Raw genomic sequence first — 26,486 nt, 5'->3', positions numbered from 1 at the left:
TGATGTGACGCTTGACAAAGTGCTGCCACGAACTCTGCTACTGATTCTCCTGACTTTTGCTCCCGTTGTTCAAAGGCGTGACACCAAGCGTTTACAGACAGCTTCGGTTCAAAGTGCTCTTTCAGCCTCTTCTTTAAGTCTGCATAGGTTACTGACTCAGTGCTTGCTGGCACTATCAGATTCTTGGCTATGTCGAATGTAGCCTGTCCACATGCGCAGAGTAGAGTTGCCGCTTTCAACCCATCTTCTCTAACCTTGTTGGCCCTCAGGTAGTTGTCCATCCTGGAGACATAAGAGCTCCACTGCTCTGGGTGGGAGACATCGAATTCATTTAGTCTGCCTAGCTTGGCCATGGTGGTAGTTCGGTGAGGTTCTAGTCACTGACTTTCTTGCTGCGATAGGAGCTGAGCTGCCTAGATCCTGGGGTCAGATCCCTCAGGACAACTGTGCCTCCAGTGTGGCTTACTGGCAGGCAGGGCGGGGACGTGGTCCCACCAGGACTCTTGAGAAGATGTATAATATATATATAGAAATAAAGATTTGTCCCATGTTTGGGGCCTAGCAAGGTAATCTAAATAGTTAACAAGCATTTAACACATATCTCCCTTGCTTCTCAGCTAACAAAGTGAGATAGAGCTTGTGACCTAGAGGTTAAAACAACTGCCTAATGTGCAATCAGCCCAGGTTCGAATCTCAGAAGGGTATGGCTGACTGATGAAAACAAATAAGTTTGAAATGCATATCAGTCTCCCTTTAATTCTTTGTTAGCAATCTAAAATTTACACAAATATGAGCTGTCACTATTGTGACTACTGCCTGTCGATGGCCTTCGGTTAGGCCGAAACAGGAAATAAAGATTTGTCCCATGTTTGGGGCCTAGCAAGGTAATCTAAATAGTTAACAAGCATTTAACATATATTTTTGCTATATCCTGCTATGTAAAACCATACAACTCAACCATACAACTCAAAGAGAGTATACTTACCTTTTCACATAACTGTACATGGAGGGAAGCATGGAATTGGTTACCTCAAGCTTTTGTCTTTGCAGCAGTACTCTTCAACATCTTCATAAATGCTCTTGATAAAGGGATAGCAAGGAACTCATCAATTTTGCAGATTACACCAAACTGCAGGGAGTAGCTAACATCCAGCAGGACCTTGACAAGCTTGAACAATAGGCCTTATCCAACAAAATGCAATTCTGTGGTGAGAATAGTAAGGTTTTACACTTAGGCAAAAGAAACAAAATACATAGGTATAGAATAGGTGGTACCTGGCTCAATAATAGCAGTTTTGAAAGAGGTCTAGGTGTCCTAGTAGACCACCATTTATGCATGAGCTAGCAGTGGAATAGTTTCATAATCACATGAAATGATTGTACTGCTTTGTACTGCTCTGGTTAGACCACACTTGGAATACTGCATCCAAATCTGGTCACATAATACAAAAAAGATTTTGAAATCCTAAAAGAGTGTAAGAAAGAAAAAAACAACACGATAAGGGGTCTGGTGGCTGAAGTGTAAGATAAACAATTGATGTAACTAGATATTCTAGTCTAAGGAAGAGAAGGGTTAGGGGTGATTTGATAGCAGTTTTCCAGTACTTGATGGAGAGGCTTCGTGACACTAAGAACAATTAAGCAATGGCATGGCTCTAGTTAATCTTATATTTTCATATTTTTTTTATTAACAACCATATCTTCTATTTTGAAATCTGCTCCTTCCTTCCTTCCTTCCTTCCTTCCTTCCTTCCTTCCTCCCTCCTTCCTTCCTTTCTTTTTCTTTCTTTCTTTCTTTCTTTCTTTCTTTCTTTCTTTCTTTCTTTCTTTCTTTCTTTCTTTCTTTCTTTCTTCTCTATTTTGATAGGGTATACCTCCTCTCTCTTACTGCTTTCCAATCTTTCCCGACTTATTATTTTTATTAGAACTGTTTGGTAGATGGAGACTTCTAAAGCAAAGAAAACAAAAGTGACTCTTTTAATGTCTTTTTTTCTTGATGGGAACTGAACTATAAAATCTTTATGAAAGTTTCATATATTTTACATATTTGTTGTAACAGTGTTTGGATTTTTGGGACTTGATCCTTTTTCTTTTTGCCAAATTTCCCATGAGATTATTTTTCTGCTTATCTCTCTGTGTGTGGATTGGATTGGAGCTATGAAAAATTATGATTCAATACTTTTTGTTTTAATTGGTTTACTTTTCATTGACAAGATATTATAAATTGCTTTTTGGTCACTAGAGGGTGTGATTGTGATTGCTATTGCTATTGAACTATGGACCCCCAAAACCAGAGCAAAAGAATAAATTAGGTGTTGACCTTTTTTGGAAGACTGATTACCATACTATTCAAACTCGCTGCACAAGTGAATTGTCTCCTAACTTAAGTCCAGAGTTCAAGAGGCATGATGTGAAGTTCAAGGTGCAGAATCAAGTCTGAGAATCAAGGCAAGAATCATGACGGCTGTAGAACACAGAGCAAGGAAATGGACATGTTGTTCCCAGTGTTGTTTCACTACACTCGCTGAGCTAAATAGCTGCTTCTCAATGCAACCCATCAAAAGAGGTGAGGCTACTGCCTCACAAATAGGCTGGCTGACCTTCATTACACCTGCCTCCTCTCAGCCCTATGAGCTCTTGGATCAGGAGGAGGAGGCAGTTCTTCCTTGTCTCTGCTGAGCTTCTGCAGCTGCTTACTCTTTCCACCCAAAGCCTCTGGGTTTCCCAGGTTTAGCTGTGCCTCTTTTACCCTTAGCTTAGCTGGCTGCTCATCTAGTTGCTTCACTGTGCTTGGCCTCTCTGCTCCTGGCTAAGTGTCTCTGGCTACCTCTGGATGTTCCTCAACATCTCCCCCTGGTGTCCCTGGATCTGGCTCTTCCTTGTTCAAACTAATGTTCAGGAAAGTCATTGCAGAAAGAAAAGCTATCCTTCTTATTTTCTCTTCCAGTGCCCTTAATTAACTATTTAACTGGGGCCCCAATAGGGGAATGTTACACTGGATGTGGTTGATTGATTAATAGCAGTTCCCACCTGCTTCTTTCTCTCCCATATTTTGTTATATCTTGTATTTTTATTGAAATTTTAAGTTGATTTTTATACAGACATACATACATTTTGTAGGAAGCCCAGAGTCTCCTCACAGCAAGATTGGCGCCAAAAAAGTTTAATAAATAAAAAATAAAATAAATAATAATAATAATGTTGTTGTCTCCAGTAGTACATTGCCATGAAGGTCTGGCTAGTTTGTGTAATTTAATTAAAGTTTAAATATATTTGAATAGTTTTTAATACATGGTTATTCTGAACATTAAAGCATACCACTAACTTGGTTAGCTATTTTTCTCAGGTAGGTATTAAAAAAAAGTAGCCCATACTACTTTGAAGGAATCCATGATTTAGCAAAATACTAAATTTACTGAGTTATTATTATTATTATTATTATTATTAATTTTATTTGTATACCACCCTTCTCCCGGAGGACTCAGGGCGGTGAACAGGGCAATACATATTAAAAAACAAGATACAAAAATTAAAAACGATTAAACAAATGCCCATGAATAAGTTAAAACACATTAAAAATAGATTAAAACAGATTAATACAACCCAACCCCATCCCATCAGGCCAGGCCAGCTTGTTCAAAAAGGTAGGTTTTGAGATCGCGCCGGAAGGAGCGGAGGTCAGGCGCCATCCGGAGCTCGACCGGAAGATGGTTCCATAAATCCGGCGTGCCCACAGAGAACGCCCTCCCCCTGGGGGCCACCAGTCGACATTCTTTGACTGGTGGCACCCTGAGGAGGCCCTCTCTGTGGGAGCGTACTGGGCGGAGGGAAGTTGATGCCGGCCGCAGGTGCTCCCCAAGGTATTCTGGACCCATGCCATGTAGGGCTTTGTAGGTCATTACCAACACCTTGAATCTCACCCGGAAGACAACTGGAAGCCAATGCAGCTCGCGGAGCAGAGGTGTAACATGGGAGTGTCGGGAAACTCCCAACACAACTCTCGCGGCTGCATTCTGTACCAGCTGGAGCCTCCAAGTGGTCTTCAAGGGTAGCCCCATGTAGAGAGCGTTGCAGTAGAGCGTTGTCAGTACAACCTAAGATACAAATTAGATTGTACAGGGAATTCAAAAATTGTTTCATTTTAATATGAACCACTTTTAAATATTGATGACCTTTACATATGAAAAATGAACTGATCTCTTCTTTACACTTACATCTTTGACAAAATGAACTGTCATTTTAGCTATTAAAAAAGAGCAATATGCAAAGGACAGAACATCTTATAAATTTTGCTAAGCCTCATAGCTGAAGTAAATTTAAATTTAATAATCTTCTCAAATTTCCATTGTTGCTTTTTTAATTATTATATTTAAATTCAAGATCAATCTTTGGAAAAATATAATATACTGGAGATCACAGCATTTCAGTCACAGGATGGTGATAATTTCAATTTATTTTTTTATTTTTTTGTATGAGGCTGTTCACAAGAATACCAGCATTGGTATCCTTAGTATGAACAGCTACATGTAAATGCTTTAATGTTAGTATATATTATTAAAGTTAAGAAACAATTTTGTTCTCTAACAATCAAATTTATTCTTAATGTTTCATACTCATTTTACATGTGCCATCAAAAACTTTATTTCAATATTTGCATATTATACTGCAACCAGGGCATTATATTCACATTAATCCCAATTCTAACTCAGTGCCTGGCCACACAACCTGTTCCTTTATTAAAAATATTTGAAAAACATATATATTTTAATATGCTCCAAAATTAATTTTTCCTTTATTATCAAATGGGACCATACATAGTCTACTAAGGTTCCATAGTTATATCTAGTACCAATTTCACATTTGGGCACTATGTTCACCAAACTTTACATTCATATAATCATGATTCAAGCTAAACTCAATGGACACATCCATTCTTTGACCTTAAAATTGCATTAAAGCTTTTTGAATTTTATAAAAACAAAGAGAAATAAATTTCAGGAAGAATCTAAAGAAGAGACTAGTCTTCCTGAAATTTATTTCTCTTTGTTTTTATAAAATTCAAAAAGCTTTATTGCAATTTTAAGGTCAAAGAATGGATGTGTCCATTGAGTTTAGCTTGAATCATGAAATGGTATAGGTTCTCCTGCCTGAGCAGGGGGGTGGACTAGAACACCTCCAAGGTTCCTTCTAGCTCTATTCTATCGAATTCAATAAAGATATTTAATTAAATATGGACACAAAAAGACAGCTACTTTTCTTTCTTCATTAAATGTTCCTTCTTGTTCATCTCAGGCTTCAGTAAAATGATATAGCATTTGGGGGACAATATACATCCCATTAAACCAGCACTGGAGGATAAGATAGAAAAGATCTCCACAGCTACCATGTATTTTCCTTTGGTGCTCAGGTAGGTTGGAACAAATGACAGCCAAACGCTGCAAAAGACTAACATGCTGAAAGTGATGAACTTGGCCTCATTGAACCTGCTGGGCAGCTTCCTGGCTTGGAAAGCAATATTAAAGCTCACACTAGCCAGGAAGCCCATGTAACCCAGGACACAGTAAAACATGATCACCGAGCCCTCATTGCATTCTATTATGATTTCTCCCTTCAGTGAGTGCAGGTCTGTATCTGGGAAAGGGGGAGAGGTACTCAGCCAAACAGTGCAAATTCCCACCTGGATGAAGAAACCCAAAAAGACAATAAAATTAGCCAGTCCTTTCCCTACCCATTTCTTCAATCCAGAGTCTGGTTTAGTTGCCATAAATGCCAAAACCACAGTCATGGTTTTTGCCAATACAGATGAAAGGGCCACTGAGAAAATAATGCCAAAAGTTGTTTGTCGGAGAAGACAGGTCATCTTTTCAGGCCTTCCCATGAAGAGGAAGGAGCAGAGGAAGCAGAGAAGAAGGGAGATGAGGAGGATACAAGTGAGGCCCCAGTTATTGGCTCTGACAATTGGAGTTTCTCGATGCAACCAAAAGACTCCAAGAACGAGGACTGTAGTCAAAAAGAAAACAATAGCCAATGTACTAAAGAGGATTCCCAAAGGTTCATTATAAGAGAGATAGTGTTCACCTTTGGGAATACATTGATTTTGGATATTGTTGGGACACTCATTTTCTGGACACTTCCTGCAAGAATCCATATCTGGAAAAAGAAAAAGAAAGATAAACTGTTATTAATATAGAATATATAGAGTACAATTGATGTTGCTGCCAGGCAGCTATTTTGTATAGATAGGTTCGAAATCCTCATTTTTAGTACAAAAATTGTCTCATAAATTAAAGGAAAGAGATGCAACAAGAGTAATGCTTCATAGATGAACAATGGAAATAGCTTCCCTGTTCTTTCCTTTTTTCTAGTCGTTCAACATTGGAAGGACAAAAATATGGCCTTAGATTACTTAATTCATTTAAAACCTGATGTTTCCTTTAAATTCCCTTAAAATCCATTTATGCACTGCTGGTTCCATATAATATGTCATCTAAAACAACTTTGGTTCAAAATTTTAATTATATGTATAATGCATGAGAAGCAGATAGATAGAGGAGAGAGCAAAAGAAAGACAGAGAAGCGTGATTATCATGTGGGATTGTTTTTTTATTATTATTATTATTGCTGTTGTTCATGTTGTTTGACTTAAAGAAAAAAGGGCCCTGAGCCGGTCAGTTAGCCATAGTGCTAACCTCTTTTTATCATACCTATTTTGTCAGAGATCTGCCCTTCTGGGCATGGTACACAATCATAGCAGCAAAATTTCTCTCCTTCCTTCTTCTTTCTACTGGAACCTAGATCACAGTGATCATTACAAAGAGAGACAGGCAGCACCTTAACAGAAATATATATGAGGGAATAAAATGATAAAACATCTGCATAAACAGAACTTTCCGAAACAAGAAATACACATCTGTGGTGAAGAAAATAAAAATTGGAAATCTTCAATTAACAGGAGGGAATTGTCAAAAAGTTTTGTTTTCACAAAACTACTGCTATTTCTGAAGATGAGAATATGCAAACATAATAATAGTAATAATTACAAAAACAAAACAACAACAAAACAATAAAACAACAAAACAACAACAACAATGATAATAAAGTTGGAAGGGACCTTGGAGGTCATCTAGCCCAACCCCCTGCTCAGGCATGAAACCCTATACCATTTCAGAAAAATGGCTGTCCAGTCTCTTCTGAAAAATTTCCAGTGTTGGAGCATTCATAGCTCTGGAGGCAGGTTGTTCCACTGATTAATTGTTCTAACTCTCAGGAAATTTCTCCTTAGTTCTAGGTTGCTTCTCTCTTTGGTTAGTTTCCATCCATTGCTTCCTGTCCTGCCTCAGGTGCTTTGCAGAATAGCTTGACTCCCTTTTCTATGTGGCAGCCCCTGAAATATTGGAACACTGTTATCATGTCACCCCTTGTCCTTCTCTCATTAAACTAGACATAGATTCGATTTTATAAATGGTTTTAACATGGCTGTAATGTGAGTCAATGTAGGCATAAAGAAAATTAAGGAGAAACTTCCTAACATTGAGGACAATTAAGCAGTGGAACAGCTTACATTCAGAAATCATGGGTGCTCCATCATTGGAGATTTTAAAGAAGAGGTTGGACAGTCACTTGTCTGAAATGGTGTAGGTTCTCCTGCTTGAGTAGGGTGCTGGATTAGAAGACCTCCAAGGTCCCTTACAGCTCTATTCTATTCTATCCAAGTAACATGTTTCATAATTAACTCACAAGGTCAATAGCAAATCAATTCTGCCAAAATTGGTAAGTAGTTAAAAAAAAGTCTGAAAATCATGGTCTTGTGACAGTTGATCACTGCAACTAATTGTAAAATTAACTCATTTGCCAAATGCTTGATCATGTGACTGCAGTGGATCCAGCAGTTGTAAATTTAAGGATGAAATACAAGTAATTTTTTTCAATCTGTTTTAACATCAGGAAAATGTTAAATGACTGATCATTAGTCAATGACTCCCTGTATCTACTGTACATTGACTTCTTTATTTCTCAGGCAAAATTGGAAGCCATTCTCTCAACACACGTCATGGACACTTCAGTGCTCAAATGTACATAAAGCATTATACCTCATCATCTTGAAAAGCTTCAAAACACCAAAACATCATTTTCTTCAATTACTGTCATGTATTTGACAATTGCTGCAAAGAATTCTTTACTTTTCTTATTAGCTGAGAATCTGCAGCTTCTTCTCACCTGGTTAAAGCTTCTGTGCCATACAATTTGATTGTCATTAAGAGTTAATTCTCTGCCTGGTGGAGCCCGAGGTTCCAGTGTTCCAACCTTGACTCGAGAAAAGGAATTATTGGGCAAAATAATCCAGTTTACAATATCAAAACCTGTAATCAATTCTCTGTTTTCATCAAAACTGATAGTGTCTCCCATACTGTTGTTGAATATAATGCTTTTCAAAACAGGGTGAAACTATATTAAATGAAAAAAAGAAATAACAGTTAGAATTTGAAATCACAATAACTACAGAAAACTCTTTCAAACTAGATTATCCTGCTTTGAAAATTTAGGATGTCATAGATGATATTTTCCTGGGCTCCAAGATCACTGCAGATGGGGACTGTAGCCAAGAAATTAAAAGACGCTTGCTCCTTGGGAGGAAAGCAATGGCAAATCTAGACAGCACACTAAAAAGCAGAGACATCACCCTGTCAACAAAAGTGCGTATAGTCAAGGCTATGGTCTTCCCAGTTGCAATGTATGGCAGTGAAAGCTGGACCATAAGAAAGGCTGAGCGCCAAAGAATTGAAGCCTTTGAACTGTGGTGCTGGAGAAGACTCCTGCGAGTTCCTTGGACTGCAAGGCGATCAAACCGGTCAGTCCTAGAGGAGATCAACCCTGACTGCTCTTTAGAAGGCCAGATCCTGAAGCTAAAACTCAAATACTTTGGCCACCTAATGAGAAGGAAGGACTCACTGGAGAAGAGCCTAATGCTGGGAAAGATTGAGGGCAATAGAAGAAGGGGACGACAGAGAATGAGGTGGCTGGATGGAGTCACTGAAGCAGTAGGCGTGAGCTTAAATGGACTCCAGAAGATGGTAGAGGACAGGAAGGCCTGGAGGAACGTTGTCCATAGGGTCGCGATGGGTCGGACACGACTTCGCAACTAACAACAACAACAACAACAAGATGATATTTGTGGGTTTTTTTATGTGGATGTGTGTGTTTTGCACAAGAAGGTCCTAAAATTAGCTTAGCAATTGCCTCTGTCATGGAAAAACCCAATGAAAAAGACAAGAGACAGCAACACAAAACAATAATTCTTACTTTAAGATTCAGAGGTTTATTTTGCTAATAATTTGGAACATAGCAAACATAATAACACAACATCATTTACATTAATAACTCATTGCAATGAGGTCCAATGACATAGCAGTTCCAATAAGGACAGCTATAGGCCAATGGCAAATCAATTAGGTTGAGTCCCAACTCTTTATACTTTTTCCCATCCTAAGACAGTAGACAGATGGTCAGCAATCTTAAACTTTCTGCTGACTTTCTGCTTACTTTCTGCTTACTTCCTGTTGACCCTCTGCTGAACATAACTTTCTACATACTTGTGTACATTGCAACCCACATCCATCAGCAACTTTAAGTTCCCTGTATCTTACTGTTCTTGTCTTTATGTTCTAAATATATTTGAAACAAGCAAGCTTAGCAAAATCATATTAAGTAAAGTACAGTTGCAAACTGCAAAATTAAGTATAGTGCAGGCTTTGGTTCAATACTTTTTCCATGAGGCCTGATTTAGTTCACCTGGACCTAAACCTTGCATGGAAGAACAATAGCTAATATTTTCATTCTCCATACCTCCTTTCTAGGACTGAGAGACAATAACTGGCCCAAGATCACCAGCTGGCTTTGAGCCTTAGCGACTACACCAAACTGGCTCTCTTCATGAATGACCAATATTTTATAAGTACAGCCCTTTCTTTCAACACATAGAGATTGATTCATGAATGTGCAAAAATCTTACAGAGTGCAGGTCTAATCTACTATTTATTAACATGTTAAGTGCTTTATTCAAAATATTGAATGTATTACTATCTTCAAGGAGGAGATGTTTACTAGACAAAGTATTATAAGTATTAGAACAAATATCTGTTGTAAGAATTATCAAGAGCATCAGGAAAATTTACTCACAGAGTTTGGCCTTATTAGCTCACCTACGGTTTGTTTGCAGTGTAGAATCTGAATGCACTGTACATTAGGTACCGTATATACTTGAGTATAAGCCGAATTTTTCAGCCCACTTTTTGGGCTGAAAAATTCCACTTCGGCTTATACTCCAGTCAACAAAAAAACTTACCGAGGACTTGTGCGCGGCCGAGGCTTTGGAGCTTCCGGGATCGCGCTCACCTCTCCCAAGCCACCGCCGTCCGGAGACCTGCCGAAGTTTGGGGAGGTTTGGGGAGGTGCGCGCGCACCTCCCCAAACCTCCCCAAACGAAGCCGGGTCTCCGTTCCTCTGCGCCCTGCCTGCCTGCTTCTTTCCACAGCAGAAAGAAGCAGGCAGGCAGGGGGCGGAGGAACGGAGACCCGGCGACGTTTGGGGAGGTTTGGGCGCCTCTCCAAATATCCCCAAACGTCGCCGGGTCTCCGTTCCTCTGTGCCCTGCCTGCCTGCTTCTTTCCGCTGTGGAAAGAAGCAGGCAGGCAGGGCACAGAGGAACGGAGACCCGGCGACGTTTGGGGATATTTGGAGAGGCGCCCAAACCTCCCCAAACGTCGCCGGGTCTCCGTTCCTCCGCCCCCTGCCTGCCTGCTTCTTTCCGCTGTGGAAAGAAGCAGGCAGGCAGGGCACAGAGGAACGGAGACCCGGCGACGTTTGGGGATATTTGGAGAGGCGCCCAAACCTCCCCAAACGTCGCCGGGTCTCCGTTCCTCCGCCCCCTGCCTGCCTGCTTCTTTCCGCTGTGGAAAGAAGCAGGCAGGCAGGGCACAGAGGAACGGAGACCCGGCGACGTTTGGGGATATTTGGAGAGGCGCCCAAACCTCCCCAAACGTCGCCGGGTCTCCGTTCCTCCGCCCCCTGCCTGCCTGCTTCTTTCCGCTGTGGAAAGAAGCAGGCAGGCAGGGCACAGAGGAACGGAGACCCGGCGACGTTTGGGGATATTTGGAGAGGCGCCCAAACCTCCCCAAACGTCGCCGGGTCTCCGTTCCTCCGCCCCCTGCCTGCCTGCTTCTTTCCGCTGTGGAAAGAAGCAGGCAGGCAGGGCACAGAGGAACGGAGACCCGGCGACGTTTGGGGATATTTGGAGAGGCGCCCAAACCTCCCCAAACGTCGCCGGGTCTCCGTTCCTCCGCCCCCTGCCTGCCTGCTTCTTTCCGCTGTGGAAAGAAGCAGGCAGGCAGGGCACAGAGGAACGGAGACCCGGCGACGTTTGGGGATATTTGGAGAGGCGCCCAAACCTCCCCAAACGTCGCCGGGTCTCCGTTCCTCCGCCCCCTGCCTGCCTGCTTCTTTCCGCTGTGGAAAGAAGCAGGCAGGCAGGGCACAGAGGAACGGAGACCCGGCGACGTTTGGGGATATTTGGAGAGGCGCCCAAACCTCCCCAAACGTCGCCGGGTCTCCGTTCCTCCGCCCCCTGCCTGCCTGCTTCTTTCCGCTGTGGAAAGAAGCAGGCAGGCAGGGCACAGAGGAACGGAGACCCGGCGACGTTTGGGGATATTTGGAGAGGCGCCCAAACCTCCCCAAACGTCGCCGGGTCTCCGTTCCTCCGCCCCCTGCCTGCCTGCTTCTTTCCGCTGTGGAAAGAAGCAGGCAGGCAGGGCACAGAGGAACGGAGACCCGGCGACGTTTGGGGATATTTGGAGAGGTGCCCAAACCTCCCCAAACGTCGCCGGGTCTCCGTTCCTCCGCCCCCTGCCTGCCTGCTTCTTTCCGCTGTGGAACGAAGCAGCCTGAACGAAGCAGGCTGCTTCTTTCCACTGCGGAACGAAGCAGCCTGCCTGCTTCTTTCCGCTGCGGAACGAAGCAGCCGGCGGCGGAGGCTTGCAGAACGGCGGATCGGCTTATACTCAAGTCACCAACTTTTTCCAGTTTTTGGGGGTGAAATTGGGGGTCTCGGCTTATACTCGAGTCGGCTTATACTCAAGTATATACGGTACTCAGAAAATGCTGCTCAAGTTCCATGATAAAGTGACTAATCCTCTTTGACACAGAACTATCATCTACTGTTACTAACGCAACCTAAACCTGACAAAGAAACATGGTGGGATGAAACCCACAAATGGAACACACAGCTAGAGGGATTTAAATTATTTAAGAGAAACAGACCAAACAAAACAGGAGGTGGAGTTACTCTCTATATAAGAAATAACTACATCTCTACAGAAATAGTGTACAACAATGACGAAAACTGTCTTGAATGCATTTGGGTCAATATAAAAGGGGGAAAATGACATTGCCATAAGTGTATACTATAGGCCACCCAACCAAACAGAGGAAATAGATGAACTTTTTGCTAGTCAGCTAACTAAGATATGTAGGAAGCACATCACAATAGTAATGGGGGACTTTAATTAACCTGACATCAACTGGGAGACAAACTCTGCACCAAGTGGAAGATCAAACAGATTCCTGACAAACCTAGCAGACAACTTTGTCTCTCAAAAAGTAGAAAAGGGAACTAGGGGATTAGCCATATTGGATGTAATCCTCACTAACAGAGATGAAATGATAGAAGGTGTTGAAGCCACAGGAACCTTTGGGAGAAGTGATCATGCAATATTGGAATTCACCATTCTGGAAGCACAAGGAATAGTACACAGTCAAACTAGAGTCTTGGACTTTAAGAGATCTAATTTCAATAAACTTAGAGCTTGGTAAGGATTCCATGGATGAGAATCCTCAAGAAGAAAACAACTCAAGAAGCTTGGGAAATTTTGAAAAGTGAGAAATAAAAGCATAGTCTAGCACAATACTAACAAAGAGGAAAAATAACAGCTCTCAAAAGAAACCAGCATGGCTGCATAGAGAAGTCTCTGATAAATTGAAAGATAAAAAGGACAAGTATAAAAAATGGAAAAGGGGGCACATAACTAAGGCAGAATATCAGCAAATAGCCCATGCCTGCAAAGATGAAGTGAGGAAAGCTAAGGCTCAAAATGAACTAAGGCTTGTCAAAAATAACCAAAAAGGTTTCTTTCAACATGTAAAAAACAAGAAAAAAGTTAGGGAAATGATTGGTCCATTAGTGGGGGAAAGTGGGAAGAAGGTGACAAGCAACAGGGAGAAAGCAGAAGTATTTAACTCGTTTTTTGCATCTGTCTTTACACAAAGGGAAAAAACAGTCCAATCTATCAAAAACAGTGCCATAAAAACAGATTAGAAACACAAGTTATGATAGGCAAGAAAATGGTAAGTGAGCACTTGTCCAACCTAGACGAGTTCAAATCACCAGGACCAGATGGATTACACCCCAAGGTTCTCAAGGAACTGGCAGATGTGATCTCAGAACCACTGAACTATATTTTTCAAAGATCCTGGAGCACTGGGGAACTACCAGAGGACTAGAAAAGAGCATCTTCAAAAAAGGGGAAAAATAGATCCAGGAAAATACAGACCTATCAGCCTGACCTCAATACCTGGGAAGATTTTGGAAAAGATAATCAAACAAGGAATCAGCGAACACCTAGAGGCAAACAAAGTCATTACTAAAAGTCAACATGGGTTTGTCAAAACCAGATCATGCCAGACAAATCTTATTGCATTCTTTGACCAAGTGACAAAATTAGTGGACCAGAGGAATGCTGTGGATCTAATTTACTTGGACTTCAATAAGGCATTTGATAAAGTAGATCACAACCTACTACTTGATAAGATAGAAAAATGTGGGTTAGACAGCACCACCACCAGATGGATTCATAGGTGGCTGACAGGCTGTACTCAGTGTGTGGTCTTCACATGCATCTACATGGAGGGAAGTGTTGAAGAGTACTGTTCTGGGCCCAGTGATCTTCAACATCTTCATCAAAGAATTGGATGAGGGGATAGATGGGGAACTCATCAAATTTGCAGATGACACCAAGCTGGCAGAAATAGCCAACACTCCAGAAGATAGGCTTAAGATACAGGAGGATCTGGACATACTTGAACACTGGGCACTATCTAACAAAATAAAATTCAATGGTGAAAAAGTAAGTTGCTACATTTAGGCAAGGAAAACCAAATGTACAGGTATAATATAGGTGGTGCCTTGCTCAATAGTAGTATGTGAGACGGATCTCAGAATCCTAGTGGACAATCACATAAATATGAGGCAGTAGTGTGCTGCAGCTGCCAAAAAAGCCAACACAGTGCTAGGCTGCATTAACAGAGGAATAGAATCAAGATCACGTGAAGTATTAATACCACTTTACAATGCCTTGGTAAGGCCAAACCTGGAATACTCCATCCAGTTTTGGTCACCACGATGTAAAAAAGATGTCGAGACTCTAGAAAGAGTACAGAGAAGAGCAACAAAGATGATTTGGGGACTGGAAGCTAAAACGTATAAGGGACGGTTGCTGGAATTTGGCTATGTCTAGTTTAATGAAGAGAAGGATGAGGGGCGATATGATAGGAGTGTTCCAATATCTCAGGGGCTGCCACAAAGAAGTGAGAGTCAAGCTATTCTCCAAAGCACCTGAAGGCAGGACAAGAAGCAATGGATAGAAACTAATCAAGGAGAGAAAAAACCTAGAACTAAGGAGAAACTTACTGACAGTTAGAACAATTAACCAGTGGAACAGAAGTGGTGAATGCTCCAACACTGGATGTTTTTCAGAAGAGACTAGACAGCCATTTTTCTGAAATGGTATAGAGTTTCCTGCCTGAGCAGGGGGTTGGACTATATGACCTCCAAGGTCCCTTCCAATTATTATTATTATTATTATTATTATTATTATTATTATTATTATTATTATTATTCTTATTATTGTTGTTGTTGTTGTTGTTGTTGTTTGTTGTTGTTGTTGTTATTGTTATTATTATTATTATTATTATTATTATTATTATTATTATTATTATTATTATTATATAAATTTTGCCCTCCATTAATTTTTTTAATGATGAGGCTGTCTAATCTTTTCTCCTATTTTCTATGCTTCAGATATTTTCTCTAGCTGGAAGGTACAAATAAAGGCTTCCTGCTCCCTCCACAGGTCTAATATGATCATTACAAAGCTCATATTACAAACAAGAAATATAAAAATATCTAGATACAAATGTAAGAAATAAATAAATGGGGAATGAACCTTTATATTTTGAATTAGCTTTTTTTTAAAAATAATAATAAAGGATGAATGTAGAAGGGGGGGAATGGTTTCAAGCTAAAGGTGCAAATCCCACATATGTTCAAAACTGCTTTGAAGATGTGAACATTCACCTCATTCGAGGAAGAATTCTGGAGAAGTAAAAAAAAAAAGAAAAACATGGGATCTTTGGATCAAATTTAATAACAGCACCTATGTATGACAAACTTTACCTAGTTAAGTAATTGTTAAGAGCAGCAGCAACAGAAACCATTGTTCTGAAAGCCAAATTTCCTGAGCATAATTAAGACCCACATTGTAGGCAGAACTAGGAGAGTGGCTGAGACTTTTGCTTTAGGGGTTTTTCTTCTTTTCCTTATAAGCAGTTGTTTAGTGACCATTCAAAGGTACAATGGATTTCCTTGGAGCATTGGTATGCCCAGATTCAAAGTTCTGGTGGCCACCTGTACACTGCAGTCTTGTGACTGCACTTTGGGTGCTCAGTAATCAGCCTGCATTTATAGCTATTTGCAGCATTTCATGGTCACATTAGTGTTTTATGATGGTTTCCCCCCAAATTAGCATTTACATTCAGTTTTCAGCAAAACTGGCCCACTGGTTTGCTAAAGGGCTGTTGCAAAAAAGGCCATAAAATTGGGTTGGTTATGTGGGTTTTTGTAACTGCCTATAATTTATTTATATTTTATCTATAAAATATAAATTGGACTATATGACGTCCAAGGTCCCTTCCAACTTTATTATTATTATTATTATTATTATTATTATTATTATTATTATTATTATTATTATTATTATTATTATTATTATTATTATTATTATTATTATTATTTCTCTGCATTTGGAAACTTTAAATTAATATACAATCTTATTCCTGTGTATCTTTTAAAATAACTACAGATCTTCGGAAAATGATCAAGGACTAGGGACTTAGTGAATAGATGACCACTTTCTCCTACAACAAAGGAAAGCTTTTAAATTAGTCCTTGCATATTTTTTTTCTATTAAAAAAGCAATGTAATTAAGTGAACTACTGAGAAGTCAACTTTCATTCTATAGCATTTGTTGGGACAACAGTGTTATGAAACATCATTCCTAGTAGCATTACTAGAGATCAAAGAAAAATGATAGCCCAATAGAATATACAAGATTTGTGTATTTGAAATAAAATTAAGTACCTGCCATGGTTTTAAATTATGAAATATTAATTGCTCTCTTCCCATTAAATGTCTATATCTGGACCTGGACTTTAATAAAATATGCAAAGAATGAGCCACAATATAGACTGCATTGTAAACATTGTAACTATGGCCACTCATGTTCATATCAAATAATATATTTGGCAAACTCTCTAGCTTTTCATCCCTGGTGCACAATAAGTTGTTATCTTTATTTATATGGGAAATGTGTAATCGGCAGTCAAATGCCTGTTCCCAAAAATTCTGAATGAAATTGTCTTCTTTTACCCAGAATGGCCTTACAGTCTGAAGAAATTCTTGGAATCCAGGTGGTTCTTTTGAGCGAACTGCAAATGAAAGAGCACCATGGAAACTCTGCATATCCCAAAGTCTCTGAATTGACAGTGATTCATAATTCCAATGAGATGTAACAATCCACACTTTGCTCAAAGTAGGTAGTGAAGTCCAAGATGCTAGAGTGATGATCATTCTCAGATTTTGCATGGATGGAGGGACTCCATAGACCAAACACACTTTGACTTTATCATCTGTAAAGAGGTGGGCATATCTTAACTCCACTAAAATTAGGTGCATATATTCTTCCAGATATGCCTTCTTTGGTGTTCTAAGTATGAAAGCATAACAAATGTTGTTTTGGGAAAGCAATGGTCCAATTTTCTGCAAAAACATGTCACCATAGTCATTATCCACAGCCAAGATCCCAATCCAATTCCATCCAAAATGTTGAAGTAATTGAATAATACCAATGTACTGATATGTTTCATTTGGGACCATCTGGTACAAGAATGGAAATATTTTTTTGTCTCCATGTATTGGGGTAAATGTTCCATAGGCAAGCTGAAAGGCAATACATAGGACATAATCATAACCATTATGTAAAAATTTAAAATGGGTTCATCTTCATTATAACAAAGGCAGAAAGTTGGCACTCAAGGGTTGTTGAAAATGATGCAGCCAGTTCATATACCTGCAATCTTACATCACCTAAAAGGGTTGCTTATGTGTTTCTGAGCCCATTTTAACTGAATGTGAAAACAATTTTAAAAAATAGCACAAGAGCAAAATTCAGGCATTTATGATCTGCAAAAGTCTTCTAGTTTGATCACCTGAAGGGAAGCAAGCAGCATATTGCAAAGTACACAGAGTATTTTCTGTGGTGGCCCAACCACTTTGAAACTCAATTCCAATCAAGCAGCAGGTAGAAGAGATTCTTTTCTGTAGTGGCACAGAAGGGCCTACCTGAGCAATCTTATAGTTGGCAAGAACATTGGCCATAATCGATGAGGTCTCTGTCAAACGTCCTCCAATGGTAGCAATAAATGTTTTCATTAAATCACAGGTAAAGTTAGGAACAAACTTCTTTTGTGTAGAAAGTAAATTCAGGATTGCCTTATAGGTTATCCTCTCAACAAAGTAGTTGTTCAGAATGTGGAGACCCAAAGTGATGTTCAGTAAGAGCTCAGGATTTCTGTTGATCTCTTTGATAGCAAATACCAAAGCAAGGATGTACTGATATGACTTAGGCGCAGAACTGCAAACAAACAAACCAAAACAAAAACAAAAAAAACTCTTATCTACTTAATTAAATAACATAAAAAGCGTCTACCAACCTTCTTCTATTTTTACATACTAAAAGCTATAAAGTATTAGCCCATGAATTTAAAAAATATAGAATAAGCTTTACTATTCACTAAGAAGAAGCCACCTCAAGCTGTAGATACTGAAAACCAGCAAGAAGAGTTGGAGGAGACCCTGAACCAGTTCACATCATTAAACACCCTAACTTCTTCAAAAGGGTTGCTATGTTTTGTCCTAATGCTAGTGTCCAAAAAAAAAAAAGCTCAATGACTTTTCAGATGGATGTCAAAAGGAACTGGGAAAAAGAAAAACTTGTCCCTGTCTTGAGACAAGGAAATATTTTGGACCATTGAAAAAAAAAAAAGAAAGGTTTGTTTTTTTCACTACCTGAAATTTTCTTTTGAAATAAACAGGTCATGGCTTATTGGCAGAGAGTGTGGTTTGAATCTGCATTTTCAAATGTTACTCTTTTTTCAAATATGTGGACTTATTGCATCTCCTTTCACCGAGTCAGACAATATTAAGTATTTGACATTAACTTACTTCACTCATTGTTGGGAATACAAACAACTTCACACATTTTTGTGAATAAAAATCATAATTTTGATTTGTTCAGTTATCTATAATTGACAGATTGACAACTTATCCTAAACTATCGCAAATGGTTTATGGACCACAAAGTCTGCATTCAGAAAATATCAAAGTCAAAATTAGAATACAGGGTACAGAATAAAAGTGTCGGAAGGGACCTTGAAGGTCTTCTAGTCTAACCCCTTGCTCAAGTAAGAAATCCTATAACATTCTATTGAAAAGGGTACAAGACAGGGGTGTCCGTTGTCACCTTTGTTGTTTGTTTTAACATTGGAAATATTATTGATTAAGATACGAGACTCAAATAAAATTAAGGGAATTAAAATAAGAGATCAAGATTATAGATTGAGAGCGTTTGTGGATGACTTGGTTATTACATTAAGTCAACCGACTTACTCAGTTGTAGATTTGATGGAGATAATAATGTCATATTTTAATATTAATATTAATTGTATTATTTTTATTGTTATTGGGCTGCATTATTTAATTCCTTTTTAACTTTTGTATACTGTATTTTTATTTTATTTGCCCTGTACACCGCCCTGAGTCCTTCGGGAGAAGGGCGGTATAGAAATTAAATTTTTTTTTATTATTATTATTATTATTATTATTATTATTATTATTATTATTATTATTATTATTATTATTATTATTTCTCTGTATTTGGAAACTTTAAATTATTATTATTATTATTATTATATGGAAAAGTTTCTGGATTTAAGATAAATATGCAAAAAACTAAAATATTGTCTAAAAATATGACCATAGAACAAAAGGTTGTTTTAGAAGAGCTAACGGGATTTGAAATAGTAAAAAAGATTAAATATTTGGGGGTATATCTTTCAGCTTCAAATGTAAAATTATATAAAAATAATTATGAATTGTTATGGTTAAAAATACAAAAAGACTTAGTTGGAAAAAACTACAATTATCCTTATTGGGAAGAATCGCAGCAGTAAAAATGAATGTTTTGCCAAACTTTTTATTTTTGTTTCAAATGATACCTCTACTTAAAAAAGATTCAAATTTGGAGGAATGGCAGAAAGGTATTAATAAATTTGTTTGGGCAGGGAAAAGACCAAGAGTAAAATTTAAGATAATGCAAGATGTACGTGAAAGAGGTGGTCTTAAAATGCCCAATTTTAAATTATATTATGAGGCTGCTGCTTTATCATCAATTAGTGATTGGTTTAATTTAACACAAGGGAGATTATTGAATATTGAGGGTTATGATTTGTTATTTGGTTGGCATGCATATATGACAAGAAGGTGGATAATGTTTTTAAGACACATATATTAAGGTATGCTCTGTTGCGAGTTTGGAAAAAATATCAACATAAGTTAAATTATAAAATACCAATTTGGGCAATACCTAAACATGCAATAGAAAATATAAATGTGGGGTTTAAACATGATGTGCTTACATATAAAGAAATTCTTAGGATAGAAAAGGAATGTATGGCAATTAAAGCCATATAATATTTTAAAAGAAGGGAAGATAGTACAAACTTGGTTCCAGTATGGGCAGTTACAAGCAAGATGGAAAGAAGATCAGAAAGTTGGTATTTCGATAACTGATGGAAATTTGGTAAAACAAATTAGAGATCAAGGTCAAGCACATATAAGAAGGATATATAATGCACTGATAGAAATTGACTCAGAAATGGAACTTGTTAAAGATTGTATGATAACGTGGGCCCAGAATTTTCAGGAGGTTATAACAATGGATACTTGGGAAAAGATATGGGTGCAGAAATGTAAAATTTACACAGGCTCAAAATTTAAGAGAGAATTTTTATAAAATGATTTACAGATGGCATTTAGATCCTAAAAAATTAGCAAGTATGTATCCGAATTGCCAGCCCAAATGTTGGAGGTGTGGTTGTGAGGATGCAACGTATTGTCATATATGGTGGACTTGTAAAAAAGTTAAAGCTTTTTGGTTTAAAGTTTGGTCGAACATGCAAAAGATATTTAAGAAAAAGATAAGGTTTTCTCCACGGTTATTTCTGTTGGGTATAATTACAGACAGTACTGTCATAGATACTAAATTGATGTTGAATTTAATTACGGTAGCAAGACTTTTAGTAGCGCAATATTGGAAGAAGGAGGAACTGCCTACTATAGAAGAGTAGACTTTGAAAGTTTCAAACCTGGCGGAAATGGCAAAGATTTCAACATATTTGAAAGAACAATCGCAACAGAGATATATTGTGGAATGGAGAAGATGGATCGAATATATTCAGAATAAATATGGGACTAAAAAGTTTTATTTAGCATTTGAATAAGTATTAGTTTTATATGATGTATTATTAGTTATTCATTATTAGTTAGTAATTTAGTTATGTTTAAGGGGAGTTAAAGCGCGATAGAATTTAATATATATTTTTAGTTAGTTAGCATATTTTAGCTTAATCTTGTAAAGTTAATACCCTGTATTCAGCTCTGGGAAGTCGGGGGGGGGGGAGGGTAAGGGGGAGGGTAGGGGGAGGGAGGGAGTTTATGTTATTAAAAATGTATTTTAAAACATTTCAATAAAAAAAGAAATCCTATAACATTCTGTACAAATAACTGTCCAAACCCTTTTTGAAAACCTTCAGTAATGGAACATCCACAACATCTGGGGTCAAGCCATTCCACAGATTTTTTTTGTTCTTATCATCAGGTATTTTATGCTTAGTTCTAGATGGTTACCACTTGATAATTTTCCATCTATTATTTCTTGTACTTCCCTCAGGTGCTTTGAAAAATAGTTTGACCTCATCTTCTGTGTTACAACCCCTCAAAAATTGGAAGACTGTTTTCATGTCATCCTTAGTTCTTAGACATACCCAGTTGCTGCAATTGTTCATCATATATTTTAGCCCTCAGCCCTCTAATCATTTTTGCTGCTCTGTTCTGCACTCAATTCAGAATAATTCAGAAGAATTATATACTGCTCAAAAAATAAAGGGAACACAAGATAAGACATCCTACTATTAAATACAGTACATTGTGTTGTTTAAGTGTCCCCTTTATTTTTTTGAGCAGTATATATTGATTTGGTGCAATGTGTGAGGCCACAGGACTTTTCTACTTCATACATTTCAAAGGGAGAGAAAACTAATTAACAGAAAATTCCTAATGATATTATAGTTATGAAAATTTTTAAAGGCATATCACTTTATAGTCCTGTTGCTTAGCTCTCCCCCGCCCCAATCATTTCCTCCAATTGCCCATGCGCTGAAGAGAAAAAAAAAATAGAATTCTTACATCACTTCATTGATCAACATCTGAGAGGGCTCTTCTGTGAAGAATAGGCTATTGTGAAAGAAGAAAGCTTGAGAGAGAATTGCCCCAATAATAACATTTCCTGGCTGAGCAAAGTGATGGTCTATAAGAAGTGGGTCATCAGCTATGTTGCAATTCATAGTATATAATTTACATGTAATACAGAACAAGAACAGAAGCATCATTGTGGTCATCCCCATCCTATTATTGAGAATTTCTTTTCTGAGAAATAAGAAATTCTGTTCTTATACAGAAAAATATCCTATCTCTACACTATTAAACTCCAAGACATCATTTTTCCTTATTCTTATATAGATGGCCTCTAAAATGGTTGTGGGAATATTTGTGTCAAACAGATTCCCTTTATTTAATCATGAGTTTTCAGTTTGTTCTTTGTCTTTGCCTCCAGCTGCTTTCAAGCTACTTTGTGATCTTCATTTCTTTTTTGGGGAGAAAACTAATTGGTATGATTTTCTTCATTGTCATTAAATTAAATTAATAAAATTCTGAATGGACAACTGTGTCCTTCAAGCCATAGAGCTCCCGTTTTTTCATTTCTCTTCCATAATCTCTCCACCTTTGAAGATAAATTCTGTTATCTAAAAGAGATCAAGCAAGAGGCCATCTATGTCAAAATTGAACAGCCCTCTCTCAACAGAAGGAGGAGGGATACGACATCATCTATCTCTAGTCTACAAACAGTCCTTTCAACAGTTCCAAGAAGGCTCCACACCCATTTGCACTACTCAGGTGACCCTGATGACACAGATAAACCTCCAGGCTGCATCAATGACTCTCTAAAAGAATGTAAATGACCAGCTGCCTGCAAGGAGTATAGATTCTTTCATTCCCCGCCATCCAGTCAGAGCTGAAGAAGCTTCTTGGATGAGAAGCAAAAAATATCTTCAAAGAAAAAACAAGAAGGTCCAGTTGTGTCATGAAAAAGCATCTTTGGGGCAGTACGAGGGAACAGAATTTCTCATTAAGTGAAGCTCACCTTTTCAAAGTACACCCTCTCATTTGTGAGGATTAGAATGAAAAAAAATATGAAGGGGAGGGAGAGAAAAAACAGAAGTATAGAAACTATTGGAGAATGGACCAGAAATAAAATAGCTTAGATTATCATATGAGGATCAAAATAAAACAGCTTGAAAAAGTAGCTCTGTTACACAGTACAACAAATGATATTTTGAATATAGGTAAAAGCACTCTTATTATTAGGCTCCCTTTCTGAAAACTGAATTTAATATCATCAGTAATGCTAAAGAAGAAATTGGATGTGAGGGCGATCTGGCTGCGACATCTGTCACCCCATTGATCGCCAGGGTTGATTCGGCTGATCTGGCTGCTAGGCGGGTGTCCCCTTCCTCCCTCACCGCTCCATGTGCATCCCTCCTGAAGCTGTGCGCTCGGTGGAAGAGGACGACCACCCCAGATAGAAGGAGTGTACCGATCTTCGGTCAAGGGTATACGATAGCTGCGCTCCCCTGCTAAAGAAGAAATCTATAATTTTAACAACAATCTGGAAAATAATAAAGTTGTCTCCAGCTTTCAGTATTATGCACATCTCTCTTGAGAAATGGGCTAGAGCTGCGTATTTAATTTACTTTGGCTATAATTTACTTTAATCACTGATGACACGAAAAAGTGTCATCATCCTTTGTTACATCACATTTCCTGAGAAATATACAAGTCTGCTTTCAGACACAATAAAGAGATAACATACAATTAGTATCTGTCATTTTATTTTTACAAATTTTATTGATTTTCTAATATTACATTCACATATTTGAAAAGCAACATGGTGGCTGAGTAGTAGTAATTCAATTATATACAGATATCATTAGTACAGATTTCAGATTGCTACCATAAACATTTCCTCTCTTTTTCCCTTCCTATATACTGTCTATTTGTAAATTTAAAGACAAGTTTTATCCTATCAATCACATAGAAAATAATTTTCTTACATATATCCGTAGTTTTTAGTTTACACATATTCTACTTGTTTTAACATACAATCTTTTAGACAATCAATGACCTAACAGATTTTTCAGTTTTAATTTCCACTAACATTTAGACTTAACGTTTGATATTTATCATTCCCAAGATTTTTTAATATACTCCCAATTCTTCTATCACCATTCCTCACAAAATCTAATATTCAAAATACACATCCCGTCTACTTAACTTCTCACCCTCTATGTCAACAAATTAAGGATGCAATATGATACCCTTCCTTTTTGCTAGTTTTCAGTTTTTTTAAGTAGTAATCAAAATTTCTTTTTATTTCACTATTTAATACTTCTTCTCTCTTCTTCTTTGTATCTGCTATCTCTTGCTTAAACTAATAATTTTTGTTTTTAATGTTCCATATAGCCCTATTTATTACTTTCAACAATAGATTTTTAGCTTATCTACATTATTCACCTTTAAGGTAAAGGTAAAGGTTCCCCCGCACATGCGTGCTAGTCGTTTCCAACTCTAGGGGCCGGTGCTCATCTCTGTTTTAAAGCTGAAGAGCCAGCACTTGTCCAAGGACGTCTCTGTGGTCATGTGGCCGGCATGACTAGATGCCAAAGGCGCATGGAACGCTGTTACCTTCCCACCGTAGTGGTCCCTATTTTTCTACTTGCATTTTTACATGCTTTCGAACTGCTAGGTTGGCAGAAGCTGGGATGAGTACCTTTACATGACCTTTATGCACAAATCAATATTCAAATTAGCTATTAGTATTTATACTGCTAAATTTTAATGACCAGAAAACTGCAGCCAGGAAGCTTGGAGCTGATGGGATTAGAAAGGACATAGCCATCAGCCACAGCCCCAGGTTAGGACATAATAGGATTAACCCACCACTAAGAGAATAACAAAAGGGCACACTGAACCTCAGGTCAAAGTTCATGCCACAGGAACAACTCCAAACACAAAAGCCCAAGAAAGTATGAAAACCAACCACTCTCAGCAACATGTGGTCAGCTTCTCCAGAGTTACATGTCTTGTGGTTCTGCTCTTCAATAAACTAGAACCTTCTTTCTAAAGAAGTCTCCATTTTGTTTATTCCCAGCTTGGACTGGACCCTGATGAAGATTTTTCAAAATTAGAAAGAACTCCAGCTGGGGGGCACCTCTATTACTTTTATAGAGCAGATTATATGCTGAGAAATGGGGGAATGGCAATTATTGTACCAATCTATAAAGAGGACAGTAAAAATGACCCATGTAATTATAAGACCATCAATCTATTGCGTGTTATCAGCAAGTTATATGCTAAACATGTGAATTTCAAACTTGAACACTGAATATCAGAGGGCATAATTAAAGATGAAGACACTGCATTCAGGGAAGGGATATCAACAATTGATCGTATCTTGGTGCTTTATCACCTTGTACAAAGATATATGCATAAAAAGAAATCTCTCTTTGTGGCCTTCTTCTACTTTAAACAAGCATTTGATTCAATACCCAGAACTGCCCTGTGGGAAAAATACAACTATTGATAGATACCTCCTCCAACACATACAGAAATTATATTCCAATTAAGGCTTCAAATGCCATCAGAATTTGAAATCACAACTACAGAAAATTATTTCATACTGGATTATTCCACTTTGAAAAATGTATAAGAGGATTTAGGATGTCATAGGTTATATATGTGGTTGTATGTGTGTGTTACTTGTGCACTTGAAGACCTTTGAATAACCAGTGATTCCTGGCAACTGGATAAATCCCTGCAGTTTTCTTGGCAATATTTCAGAAGTGTTTTGGAATTGCCTCCTTTCTAGGGCTGAGAGTGAACAATTGGTCTCTGATCACTAGATTTGTGTCTTAACCACTATACCAAACTAGCTCTCTTCACTGATGATCTAGATTTTAAAATCAAAGCCCCTCTCTCTTGAAGCATACACATTGGATTCATAAAGAAGCAATATCCTTATACATTTATAATATATAAGTATATTACTTATATATGAGTGCAGGTTTAATCTACTACTTGTTTTAACATGTTAAGTCCTTTTTTCAAAACATTGAATGTAGTTATTATATCCAAGAAAGACATACAAGACATACAAGACATTATTGGTATGTTGTTTGTAGTTATGTTAAAAGAGAGTTAAAGCGCATTATGAATTTGGTTAATTGTATATTATGCATAATTTTTATTTAGAATATGATTATTGTAACTATAATCTGTTAGCTCTGGGAAGTGGGTGGGGGGAAGTGGGTGGGTTTGGGGTGGGAGGGATTTGGGGATATATTGTAAAATTTTGTTTTTGTAAAACTCTTTAATAAAAAAAAGACATACAAGACATACAAGACAAATTATTCTAAGTGATATAACAAATGTTTGTTGTAAGAATTTTCAGGAGCATCTGAAAAATTAACTCACAAAGTTTGGCCTAATAACTAACTTATATTGTTTTCTGTGTAGAATCTGAATATAACATACAATGGACACTCACAAGGTGCTGGTCAAATTTCATGACAAAGTGACCAATTTCATTGAAACAGAAGTATCATCTACTGTTTTTAATCCAGCCTGAAATTTAGAAGATATGTTTACAT

The 26,486-nt window shown here is 38.0% G+C and overlaps 1 protein-coding gene across 1 annotated transcript; it reads right to left on the bottom strand.

Annotated features, from left to right (window-relative positions):
* Positions 1-5,248: 5,248 nt before the first annotated feature.
* Positions 5,249-22,064, bottom strand: LOC308678714 (vomeronasal type-2 receptor 26-like; the record flags this gene model as incomplete). The annotated part of the gene is made up of 6 exons (XM_081345950.1): positions 5,249-6,150; positions 6,705-6,831; positions 8,218-8,445; positions 16,768-17,322; positions 17,725-18,016; positions 21,907-22,064. The coding sequence occupies 6 exons, from the start codon at positions 22,062-22,064 to the stop codon at positions 5,249-5,251; spliced, it is 2,262 nt and encodes a 753-aa protein (XP_081202076.1).
* Positions 22,065-26,486: the final 4,422 nt, after the last annotated feature.

Source organism: Vipera berus (assembly GCF_964194415.1).
Source record: "Vipera berus genome assembly, chromosome: Z".
Classification (NCBI taxonomy): Eukaryota; Metazoa; Chordata; class Lepidosauria; order Squamata; family Viperidae; genus Vipera; species Vipera berus.
The sequence above is the reverse complement of the archived record's forward strand: the minus strand, read 5'-3'. Positions and strand labels throughout refer to the sequence as shown.